The sequence below is a fragment of the Grus americana genome, chromosome 9 (assembly GCF_028858705.1).
Source record: "Grus americana isolate bGruAme1 chromosome 9, bGruAme1.mat, whole genome shotgun sequence".
Taxonomy (NCBI): domain Eukaryota; kingdom Metazoa; phylum Chordata; class Aves; order Gruiformes; family Gruidae; genus Grus; species Grus americana.
In genome coordinates, this window is record NC_072860.1 from 19,006,235 (window position 1) to 19,019,334 (window position 13,100).

The window sequence follows — 13,100 nt, forward strand, 5'->3', positions numbered from 1 at the left end:
CAGCTGAGTCAGTGAATGACCTCCCCCTCGCCCCCAGGTCAGAGTCTCCAGTCACATCAGGATTGGGTTATTTATTGTTGCTGAAAAGGAATGAAAGCAGAGCACTAAATAGTGCTAAAATAATTAAAATAGTGACGTTGCTGGACCAATGTCCTTATGATTCTCCTATGGCTTCCTACAGTTTAAGCTGGGGTAGGCTGTGGCAGTGGTTAAAGATTAAGCAGGTGCGACTCTTTTCCTTGAGCCAATTCTGACCATACAGTATAAGGGAGACAATAACACTGAACAAGATAGAAAACTAAGCTCCTAAATCATCCAAGACTGCCAAGAGGCAGTTATGGGATAAGTAGCTGCAGCTCACAGAGAAGTCTGGACTAAATCTGGGAGAGCTATGCAAGGTGATGTGAACTGGCAAAGAAACAACTGGATGTACATTTTCCTCAATTCAAAGTACAAAAAGAATAATTTACGGGCAGAAAAGAGCAAGACGTAGCATAAAGAGGAAGTCACCAGCTACAAGAAGTCAAAAAAAGGCAGTTCACCCTCCAGTTTACGTTACACGCACTCTCTTCTTTAAAAAGTTCTTTCTACTAGATTCCCCCTTCAGACCTTTGGCAACAAGATGAGCGTAATCAGCCCCAGGTCCGTAACTTTCTTACAGGCCACCTTCCCCACGCCCTCCCCCCCAGCATATAATTTCAGATGGTTCTTATTTCATCACTAAGTTTGGTTCTCAGGCAATAAGAATGCAGCAGCATGTTATAATTAGCAGTGGAGTTCATATGCAACTGCACCTGCCTCTAAACCCACAGGAATATAAAGCTAGGCATTGCCTAGGGGCTGAAACCAAGGGCAGCCAAAAAGTTAAGATGGGAGAAGATAAAAGGAAACAAGACTTGCCCTTTGGCATCAGAAGCAACGTTTAATGATGACAAGTTCACAGAGTACTTTGCACAATGTGACAGTAAGAACAAAGTCAGAGGTTTGGGGGAAGATGGGATGAAATAGGAAATGTTCAGGGCTCAGGGAAATCAGGGAGGGGGGTGAAATATCTGGTAGGTGTCAATAAATTGATTTTTAGGCAACAAAAGATAAGTGGTCTGGGGTCAAGGCATTGAGAGGGAACAAATCCTGAAATGGAGCCTTCAATAGCCTGAGACCATTTTGATAGCCCTTGTAATAGACACTTATTGCCTATTTCTTCCAACCTCTCACAGCATCTCATTTTGCACCATCACACTAACAGAAGTGAAGTCTTTGAGGCAACAACAAAACTTACCACATCTATGCTACTATATTCAATTACAGTAAAGGTTAAGTCCCAAATAAACACAATGTAAATTTCCGCTTAAAAGCAGACACCAAGATGAAACCATTAATTCTTTACAATGCCTTGTTATCGTGTTATCTAAGAGTATTTAACAGCTTGAGCAGGCCAGTTATCCACAGGCTTCTTGCCCGGAGATGAACTGCATTTTGCTGGCTTGGCTTCATCTGTAAGTATCCACCTGAGTAGAAATGCTCAAAGAATGAATCCAAACCCAGCTTTCTATCCCAACCAAACTGTCTGCACATAATAGTCAGTATGTTTGTTTACAACTAGCATTTAACAAATACAAAGTGTAAAATCAGTCAACCTTGTGGCCCTTATCCAGTTCCCATCCAAATTACTCAGAGCTTTGTCATTGTCTTATTTGGGAGAACTGGATCACCAACAGAACAGAGGTAGAGCCAGACCTGACCTGCATGTAGGTTTATTTAAGCAATTCTAGTTTCTTAAGAAAGCAGTTTTGTGTGTATATTCTTGTCCCTTGCGATGAGGTCAAAGTTATATGATCTGCCCAGTGAAGTTTGAACTGGAGATGTAAAGCCAGAAGGAGAAAGCGCTCTCTGGTCTCAGAGGGAGTGACACCACTTTCATAAAACCTTGTAATCATTGACTTAGTGTTTGCTGTTGCAGTTGTAGGTTTAAAGGTGATGGTCGGTATGTAATAAAAAGGGGACACAAATTAAAGAGAGACACGGCTCCACTACAGAAATCTGCAATTTCATGAAGGTCACCCCCTCCATACTGCCTTACCATTCTGATCTGCTGCACTTGTTTTCGAAGCACAATGGTTTTACTTGTTTCAGTGCTCCTTGGCATACAGGCGCTTTGCTCCTGGGCTGCCTCTCCTTCTGCCAGAGAAGCGATGACTGCATTGCTTTCCCCGACCTGTGATGACACTGCAGTAGAGGAGGCTGCAGATCTGGCTCTTCACCAGATCAATGCTGACCGAAAAGAGGGCTACATACTCAGTCTCTACCGAATTTTCAGTGTCCGAGAACATCCTCAGGTAAGTTACCTGCTTGTTCTGTATCTGTTTCTCCTATGAAGAGCCCTGTGTCTATCACTATTCCCTAGCAATATCTGTTTGAACTAAGAAATATTTCAAAAGGCAAATGTAAAGTTACATTCACAGGACTCTAGAGGCCGTGTCAACGTTACGCACAGATGACTAGAAACAGTTTCATCACCACTGAGGGCAATTAGAGAGCAAATCTCAGTCACAATTCTCTGCTGCCTGCCCCTGGAATAGCTCCAGGCATCAGTTCAAATTTGGTATGAAACACCACTACTCTGATTTAATTTCATTTTACACCTTCCTCCCACTGCCTTGAGCAGTTGGACTGCAAAGGCTATTAAGTCATCGTGTGCTTTGCACAAAAGGTGTAAGCACTAACAAGTATAAACACATCCAGCTTGGGACCAGGGGATTCCTTCACAGACCTCTAAATGATGACTCATTCTCCAGAAGAAATGTGAAACCAGTTCAAGTGCAAAAATTACACTGGAAATACCTATGGAATATCACTCTGATATCCTCAAGTATCTTATTTCTCTATGTGTGATTAATTTATTACTATTTTCTGTTACATTAGCTGAATCTGTTGGTACTAGCCAGGGACAACCTGAAATGACTGCACAAGGCCCACAACACATCAGGCACTGTGGAAGCATGCTACTAACATTTCCTGCCGTGTTTGCTCACTTTCCATAATCTTACCTGAAAGGCTGAGTTCTGAATCCTTGAAGAAAATCAGGCTCATTGCCAGATGTTTAAAGATCGGTACAGCAAGGATATGACACTACTTCCTGCTGCTATCCCAAGGACATAGTTTCTGCAGACACGCTGTGGCCTCCAGCAACCTGAGATCTCACCACTGAAGATGCACGCTGTGCTGTGCTTTGCACTATGTTCTATATATTGCTTTGCTCAAGTGGCAGAATGTGCCCACTAAGCAACTGGATCAGGTCTCTTGAGAATTTTTCCCATACGGGATGCCTCTGAGCTGGCCCAGAACCCACATCACCAGTCAAGTCCCACCCTGGAGCTATTTTCTACGGACGATAATTAGCGCACCCCTGTGACCACCCCAGCATGTAGCATTGTGGGTGCAGACATGTTGTAAACCGCTTCATTCCTCTTCCTGCTTTTCCCTTCATCTGTGCCAAGTGTATCTCAGCACAGGAGAATTTTGGTCCTTGTTTGTGATGTGGTCTGTCACTTAATTCCCTAGACACTTAACTTATTGCCTTAGGGCGTACTTTGCTCTTTGTTCATTTGGGGGTTTAATTTACTTTTATTCTTATTTTTGCATCTAATATGCTTATCCTGTAAATAAGGTGCTTCAAGACACTGCAATAATAGACTAAAGCTGTTTGTCACATTTTTGCTGCTGCTGAAATAGAGTACATAAGAAGCAGTCAGCTATGTCAGAGATGTCCATGGACAGTAACAACCTTATGCAACTTTCTATTCCCCTCAAAAAAATATCTTTTTTTTTAATCAGTCAGTGGTCCTTCCTCCCACTTTTTTAACCAATATTCAAGATAAAAACATTTCCAAAGTTACTTCAAATTCAAATCTGCCCTTAAGCAACCTGTGGTTCAGTTTTGCTCTAATTGAAACTAATGAGCCATCTGCTATTAACTTATAGGCAAGTAGGACAGAGCCTTTCTTTCATACAAGATACTCATGATTAACTTCACTGACAGGCACTTAACCAAAATTACAAAACATGCCAAAATATTTCATTTCTTTCCCTTGCCCCAGGTCACCCTGCCACAAAGGTGATGCTGCACTCGTGCTGCATCTCTTCTGGCCCCCAGGCTCCCCAGCACGCATTGCAGCTGCAATCCTAGCATTGGCAGCGCTGAGGAAGGGATCTTTTTGGCAATGCAGAAAAGATAAAACTTTTTATTCAATACTAAGCAGATATCAAAAGGCCTTTGCATAATGGTCTTTTAATGAAAATTAAAATAAGGATGATGAAACCTTTGGAGATCTGCTGAGCTCTGAATAAACCTCAAATTATCCTTTCCCCAGTGGAGGATGATACATACAGAAGCAGATAGACAAAAAGATGTGTAGATTTTATAATAACCTCATCTGTGTATTAGAGCTGATATTATACAAGAGAGCTACAGGCAACAGGAAATACAATTTGGTCCACCCTGGTTGCATTTAGTGTTTCTAAGATCACCAAGCTTTACAATCAGTCTTCATGATTCAGCTGAGTAAACCCATCTAACATCAATCACATTTGATTACAAGAACATTTCTTTAATGAGATATGTGTGTGCTTTTGCCACCAGAATACCTAAACAACCAACTTGAAAGCTCAAGTCACCAGTCCAAACTTTGGGACTCCTTCAAGATACACATTTTTCTTGGCTATTACTTCTTCGTGCAGGATAGTCTTAGTGATGTTTCTTTCTCATAGAGGATATATTTAAAGTTACAAGCTCATACCAAATTCTGCACTACTCAAAACCCACTTTTTCAGCAAATGGCAATTACTCTTTGACCAGTCTCACTTTCTGTTTACTAATTTAACCTATATCAGCTATCATATTAAGGAGACATATCATCATGGTATTTAGGTACCTTGTACGTAACCAGAATCTAAATTATGATTAGATCCTTCTGTAGAAGGATCTGTGCAGCCAGGTGTGGGGGTACTGCCATGCCACTGTACATAGCGCTGCTGCACCTCAGCTTCACTCTTTGTTAAAATAGCTTTGGATCTTTTCACGACCTTCAAAATGACACTTATAATTAAACCTCAGGATTAGTGTAGGCAAACCCTGAGAGCTCAGTGCAAGGCATTACCAGATTACTTCATAGAACACTTAGGGAAAAAAGAGGATATGAAAATACAAAAAATGGTAAGTTGTATATGTAAGAATATAACTTTGAGACAAAGCTAACAAAACAATTTACTCATTCTTTTATTTGCTATTTATTTTGCTCTTTTATATTTAATGAGTTTAGTATTATATTTACAAGTATATACAGTAAAGGTTTCTAGACTTAAGCATGGGCTCAGAACTCAAGCACTGAACTGAAGCTTTGAGTGGCATCCATGTAGATATGCAAGGTCACTCATAGCACTTTCTGATATCTGAGAGAATATTTAAGTTGTCACCATCAATGCAGTCATTGCCTCTTTTACGGCAAGTGCAAAGCATCCATACTTGAGGAAGACACTAAGAAGTAAGATATTGCTGTTTCTAATGCCTACTGGGAATGTTCCATGTTAGCAGGTTTTTTTATTTGTGATATTTGTCATCTCATTCTTATTGAAGGCAAAATAACCCACCTTTCAAATCTAATCATAAAATGCAGTTGACAATGAAAACATCACCATGTTTACTCCTTATTCTTGGGTTCTGGTCAGTACCGGAATCAGAAGGATAAAACTGACTCTAAAAGGCTGTTCTTTAATTAAAGTTGGCTAGATGCATGAGCAAGCCTGTTCTAACAGGGCCTGAATCTCACCTGATTTGCCACCATTGAGAACTTGTCCCACAGAATGTTCAGTTTTCAGGATATCTATGTGTCCCACATGTGTGTTTTGTGTTTCTCCATCTCTCCCTTTTATGTGTCCCAACCTTGTTTTATACAAAACTGGGAAATTACCCTTTCTTTTTTTGTTTTCAGGAGATCACTGGTTCTGTTTTCTACCTCATCTTGGATGTAGTAGATACTGAATGCCATGTACTCAGCAAAAAGTTGTGGAAGAACTGTACAGCCAGACTTGCTCATAAAACTGTAAGGATTTTATTTTCTTATTTAATCTCAGGTATGATGAGCTACTCAGGTACTACTGATGACAGCAAAATCCTTACATATGCATTTTTAGTAGGTAGCAGAGCTTAAAAGAAATCAAAATCCATTTTTTAAGGTTCACAGTTTTCCTCTGTACTTTCTAATCAGTTTATAGACTGGTAAGATTTATTTAAAAAAATGAAAATTAAAAGAAAGTTTTTGACCAGAGCTAATAAGCAGACATAACTAAATAGCCATGCTAGGACGCTATTTAGAATAAATGGTTTACTTTTTATAGCAACCCTGTAAGAGTTTATTTTAAAGACAGCCTGTCAAGAAGGGAATAAAAGAAACTCACTTTTATATAACAAGCGATTTTTGGTTTAGTTTAATTCCACTTTTATTCTGACACCTTTGCAAAAATTGCACTGGAAGAGGAGAAAAAAAGAAAGCTCAGCAAGATAAGCTGCAAAGTGATCTAAGGCTATTGCAACAGGTGACCAAAATGATTCTGAACAAGTGGAAAAAAACCTTATAAAATGAAGAATAACAAGAAAGAAGCTTCACATGAAAAAAAAAAAAAAGTTATGATTAAATTGTCCCAGGCTGCTTCTTAGGTCAATCAGTTTTCATTTTTAAATGAAAAATTGGAAAAAATAAAAAGAATTCTGCTCAATTCTGTTTACAGGGCTTTCAGCAGGAAAAGAGTACAAAGCATATATAGTCAATACGGCTTCTGTGAAGTCAAGAAATGTATGTCCTAGAGGCTGTGATCATACAAGTGGCAATATTTAAGAAGCACTCAGAGAATATACATTCAACTTTTAAACATAAAGGCACAATGGATATTAATAGGCTGGTATTTTTTTCTGCCGTAAATTCAGAGTTTCTTGGTGTGCGAGGGTGATCTTACTGTGCCATAAAACTGATTTAGGGTCTTTGCTACCACTCTCCTTCCTGACTATGGACATAGGGAGAAGGGGAAGGTAGAAGACAGGTGACTGGATCCAGACGCTCTGAGCTGATCTCCAGGTTTAAGCTCTCTGGGTTCCCAACACAGACCCAGGTCTGTACAGGGGCCTGGCCAGGGAAAGCACTCTGATGCTTGGACACTTCTTAGGTGCCAGAAGAGTGGCCTTGTGTAGGCCACCCTGCAGACAAGTACTGCACCTGTATAGCTCAGAATTATACCAGGGGAATGTCTGGCCTATAATTCTAAAGGAGATACTTAGAAGTGTGCTTTGTTGCCATTTGAGTATTGACACAACTTTTTTCTTGAAAAGAATTTCATGACTACAAGGAGAAAATGAACCACTGGCTGTGTAGGTAGTAGATGATCAGTGCAAAGGGTGCAATATTAATCGTTTCTAAATGTTTATATTGTTTTAGGTTTATGGTCAATGCAAAGCAATTATCTACATTAATCAGGCAAGAAATATTGCTCATCTGAATACTTATGAGTGCATTTTACAACCAGGTATGTCTTTATTTAACACACTTAATTTAAAAGTGGACTGGAAAAACACTCTTTGCCATATAGCATTACTTTAAATTTTAATTGTAATTATGGCACCACAGCATCTCCATTAGCTTTCAGCTGTGCTAATTTTCTCAAGTCAGTGGTCATAAGGCCAGTGTGGTCCTGCAGCTCAAAGCAGTGCAGTAATAACTGTTTTCATCTCTGGGAAACCCAGCAGAGCCTTTATATGGCCTTTTACCCTCTGGTCCTAAAAGCTTTTTTATGGGTTTGTGAAAGGCAAGTAAAACCAGGAAGGCCATTGTCAGTAGGTTGAGCTTTTTTCTGCAATGTCTCTGCCTCCAGTGCAACATTTGTATGGGTCTGCAAATTCATAAAGATTCAAAATCATTGGGTGAATCAAACCACATATTGTTACTCCAGGGGAATGGAGGACAAGTGGGTAGGATTTGGGGCATAGATGCAATTACAGTGACCTATGCTATCCACAGGCTCTTATGGTTATGCTTTCTCTAACGACATTGTTTTGTTTGAATAAAAAGTTCCACCCAGATATATTTGGTCAGTATGTCCTGACTGCCCAGTTGATGACTCTCCAACTGAGCCCAAATATTTGGAGGCTGCTGTTCAAAGCCTTGCTGAGTTCAATGAAAAGAGTGAACAAACTCATTATTTCTCTGTCCTAAATGTCACAAGAGCTTCAATGCAGGTAAGCCAAGGCTCATCTGACTTGCTTTAGTTCTTAAGAAGTATGGATCCATCAGTTATACTTTATATGATTTGTTATGTCTTACAGATTGTTTAGAATTTATATCTGTATAGTATAGAGAATACTTCTATGCAGAATTCTCCTGGGAAATTAGAATCTGCATTGATCCAAGACTTTGACTCCATTTATTGCAAAAAGAAGGGCTTTATGCAAAACTGAAGACACTGATTTGCGTTCCAAAGTGTAGGAAAGCTTCACTGTGAGCTCTTTTTTCTACCACCACCATTTCTCCCTAATAGAAAGTATTTAATAAAGCACTGTCGTCTCTTCTGACAGATACCTGTAATTCACTGAATGAGTTTAAACACAGTTTAAAACTAACTTTAGACTAACAGAGTTAATGATCTCCTGGCTAAATCCTGTTGGTTTACCACAGTCATATCTGGTATCTCTAAAATTCAGTATGTATAGAGAACAAGGTCATTTTCACTCTTTCTCTCAAAATGTTAGATATTACTACAATACAGTATTTAATCGCTCCCATTTTCCAACCCTACAGAACTCACATTTCAGAAACAGAAAAAGTGACCCTGCTCATTAAAGCAGCCAGAAACGATCAACAAGGCACTGAAGAGGGTCTTTGGATACATAGTTCTATGTGGATCCTAACTTATTACAAAACCCAAACTCATTTCAGCTATAGCTAATCCATGAGTAACTAAGATTGTGCATATATAAGAAGGAAAAAATAACCAGGCAATAAAGCAGCACTTGCAAAAAAATCATTCTCCTATAAGACAACTAACAGCAATACCCCAAGTATAATGAGCTCCTTCCACTCTTAGCAGGAATTTTACATCTATTTCAAGGTCTGTAGGATTCTTTCTTCTTCCTGACACATGCTCAAAGTCTAATTGCCACTGGTGTCTCATTAACAGTGGGTCGTTGGTCCTGCACATTTTGTAGAGTTTTTAATTCAGGAGACATCCTGCTCCAAAAATGACACGATTGCTGACATCTCCAAGTGCAAGCCACTTCCATTGGAACTAGCTGTAAGTACTTTCCCTTGTATAAACACCTATTTTTCAGTTACTATGATTCCTCAGTGAATACTTAGCCTATCCCTTTGGTTCTTTGCAGACAAGAATCAAAGCCCACAGGCATATTTTTATGGGTTGTAGCTCTATACGGTCTTGCAATTGTACAAACTGCTTTCGAATAGAGAAAACATTTCAGTAAAAGTTCTGATTTCTTACCCAGAAGTCCATGAACAAAGAAAACAGAAAAAAAGACCATCCAGAAAAAGGTGGGATAGCCATCACCTTACAAAACTGAATCATTCTTAAGGATTTCTTCCAAGTAAACAGACATAGACAATAAATCACAAACAATGCATAAAGATTATATTCATACTACAATCAGGTTAGCTAAGGAAAACATTTAGGAACTAAGGAAAAAATTGTAAGAGAAACTGAAAGAGTAAACGGGCATGTTGCCAAGAGATAACATTTCAAGCCCCATCTTAACTGAGATCCAAGCTATGTTACATACAGCCCAGTAAAAACACAACTATTAGAAAAAATATTTTTTCATGGTTTCTTTCACCAGTGTGGTGTGAAATTGGTTTTGCCTGAAAAATGATTTAATGCTCTATTACACAATTTGCCTGCATGGGAATATTCTGCTGCAGCAGAACTTAAGTATGCTGTTGTAGTTGGGCCTTAAGTGGCCAGCTTATTTTTACTATCATGTTACCTAACCGTCCTTTGCAAACATAAAACATTTTCAAAATGCTGCCTGCCTTTGTAAGCTTGCCAATCCCAAAATAAAAGTTTGCCCAAGCTGCTTATCCCTACAAATACATGTAGAAGCTATAGCTATTCAGCCTTTCATAATCATTTTACAAGATAGGACCTAAGTATCAGTGCTACAATGTGAAAAAATCCTGCATTTTTTTCTTCCAGCGAATAGGTTTCTGCAAAGGCTCTGTAGTAACCAGTCACGTGGAACTTAAACAATTTATCACAATATCCTGTGAACTCTACGGTCTGCAGGTATTTCTTAATCTAATCTTAGTATTGCAAGAGTAATACTCCCTTACAAAACAAGAATTGAACTCTTGAAAGCCCAGCCATTTTTAAGTTTTCTTATTCACAAAGATTTGGGTTTCAAGGAAGTGATAAGGCCAAATCAGGAAGAAATCTCTCTTGTGATAAACCAGACTGTTGCTAGATGGATAAAAAGGCAGTAGAATAAGAATAGAGTCAATCATACTGAATATGTTCAGAATGCTCTACAAAGAAATTGTAAATTACAAAGGGAATGCAAAGAGCAATAACTGTGTAGTTACCCAAGTTTCACGCACCCATCTCCACTGGTATAATAAGTAGTTCCATCTGTCTTATTCTCTGAGCTTCTGTTCTGCACCTGGTTTTTGCCGACTGGAATTGCAGCAGATCCTTAGTGTGAAGGGTGACCTTCTCTGTATCTGAAAGAATTTGGAATAGCTTCAATTTAGGTAATGCTTATTGCCTGTTATCTAGGATCCTGCCTCTGAAGAGGGGAAACAGCAACCTAATAAGACACCTGGAAAATCCAACCAGAATGATCAACAAGGTTTCCTTTCAGAAACCAATCCTTTCTCCCCCCACCTAGAAAAAACAGTGGGCTGGGTTAAAATTCTGCCCCCTTCAACTGAGGACATGTCTTTCCAAAACCCATCAGAAAGTCAAAATGAACATAAAGATGGAAAGACAGTTCCACCTGAGATGGTAGGATCTATGCCCAGTCTTGATGGAGCAAAAACTCAAGCAGACAAACCAGACTTGACCAAACCAGTCACTGGACCAGTTATTCTCCCTTTCCCTGAAGAACTTTCTCTATCAGACTCATGCCCAGGAGAAGCAAAGAAGATAGATTCCATCCTCCAGCCTTTGCTGCCCAAAAAGCCTACCAAAGTCTAGCCAGCATCCGATCACCTCAGCTACCTGCAACAAAATAATGGCCACAACAGCAACCTGGTCTTTCAATTTGCATAACATCTTTAAACAGATCAATTGCTTTTACAGCCTTCACCTTTGGAGTTCTCAGTTTTAATAAAGCACAAGAATAGATTAGAAAAAGAAATTTAACTGGAGTATTTTCCAACAAAAGAATTTGGCTTTTAATTCTCAAATTCCTCCCATCAGTAAGACCATGAAGGAAAGGTAACTGCAGAGGGTAAAAGAACTTGCAGGGTTAAGACAGCCCAAAGGCATCAGAAAAAAACATCTTCAGCAGCAGAGGTCTGTCAGGGCACCGTGCAGGCTGGGTGCTCCCCAGGGGATAGTGAGACGGAGCCAATCATGATAACCAGGCTGGCAGGGCAGGGGCCTGTCCCATGCTACCTGAGTGAGGCAAGCAGGGCAGACGCAGGGGTGGTAGTGAGGCTAGATCATTGCATAAGTTCATGGGCGATGAGGCAGGTCTGAGGTCGAGCCAGGAACATGAGTTAGCCAGTCAGGGTCAGGATCCTGGTTACGGTATCCAGAGTCAGACACAGCCTGGTGGTCTCCAAGCAAGTCCACAGTGACGAGGCAGGTCTGCAGTCAGGCCAGGAAGACAGGCTGCAGGTCTGAATCTGGGTCTGCATCAACAGGGTCTATGGCCAGGCAGAGGCACAGCTGCGAAGCAGCTGGAGCTGTATCTACAGCCTCAGCTTAAAGCAAGTCCTGCGGGAGCAGGGTCAGGTCGGCCCTGGCCATGGCCGTGGCCTCCCCACAGTGCTGCCTGGGAGCCTCTGCCCAGGCCAGCGCGGGGAAGGGGAGCAGCCTGGCTGTGGGGCCGCTGACTGGGCCTGAGTCCCCGCCAGGAGCGAGGACGCTCTCAGGGCCCTGACAGTCACACCCGCTGCAATGCTCTGTACTTCAACATTCTTTAGCAGTAAAAGCTAGCGGGGTTTTATTATTTTGTGGGTTAACCTCTTAATTATAATGTGATGAGCCCAGCCTACTTTTTTATTTCCCATGGAAGATCTCAAGAAAGATTATCTTTTTCCTAATGCTTTATACCCTCACTTAAAGAAAGTGGAAAAGGCTACCTGTGTGTGAAACCTGTGCTCATAATTCTGGCTGGTGGAGAATGAAGCCCAGGCTACTCAGGTTCTTATGCTTTACTGACCCTGCTGTGCAGGAAAAATTATGATTTACAAAATCAGCCTAATTCTTTCTTGAGATAGGTCATATTAACTGCCTTATAATAAAAACCACTGAGACACTCTACAGCCTGTAGCTAGGAAAAATCAATTTTAGTAAAGCCAGACATAGCAACTGTACTGACAATAACAAATATAAATAAATGAGAAGACAAGAAAAAGAAAAAGAGCGAACATTGGAAAGAAATGTCATTTGTGGCCAGGAGTACACTGATATTCTCGATAATTATGAGACTCGTATGAGACCACGGAGCCTTTCTCTAGCTGCCACCAGATCTGTAAAATCATTTGTTCAAAACAAAATCAATAAAATATTATTGTTTCTGAAGCTTTTATGCTGCTGAATCATCCCTGGAGATGCTGGGAAATTTCTCTGTTCAGAGAGTCTTTCAACAAAAATTTATGGTTTTGTTAAAGTATTCTGGCATTATGCAATTTGATTAAAATGTATTATTTTATTATTATAAATAAACTATAAATAAAATTATTAATTTTTTTTAGTGGAGTCATAATATTGAAATATTGTATGGAGTTAGGTTCACAACAAATGTGTTTGTTTTTTCAGTTTGCAAAACTCTTAGAAACATAAATTTTATATAAAGGAGTAATTTAATAACTTCAAAGATT

The 13,100-nt window shown here is 39.9% G+C and overlaps 1 protein-coding gene across 1 annotated transcript; it reads left to right on the forward strand.

The window, feature by feature from the left end:
• The first annotated feature begins 1,995 nt into the window (after nt 1-1,995).
• On the forward strand, nt 1,996-12,960 carry FETUB (fetuin B). Its single transcript, XM_054835728.1, has 7 exons — nt 1,996-2,336; nt 5,988-6,098; nt 7,485-7,572; nt 8,115-8,281; nt 9,220-9,333; nt 10,246-10,335; nt 10,825-12,960. Exons 1-7 carry the CDS (start codon nt 2,115-2,117, stop codon nt 11,242-11,244), a joined length of 1,212 nt encoding a protein of 403 aa, XP_054691703.1. The 5' UTR covers nt 1,996-2,114; the 3' UTR covers nt 11,245-12,960.
• Nucleotides 12,961-13,100: the final 140 nt, after the last annotated feature.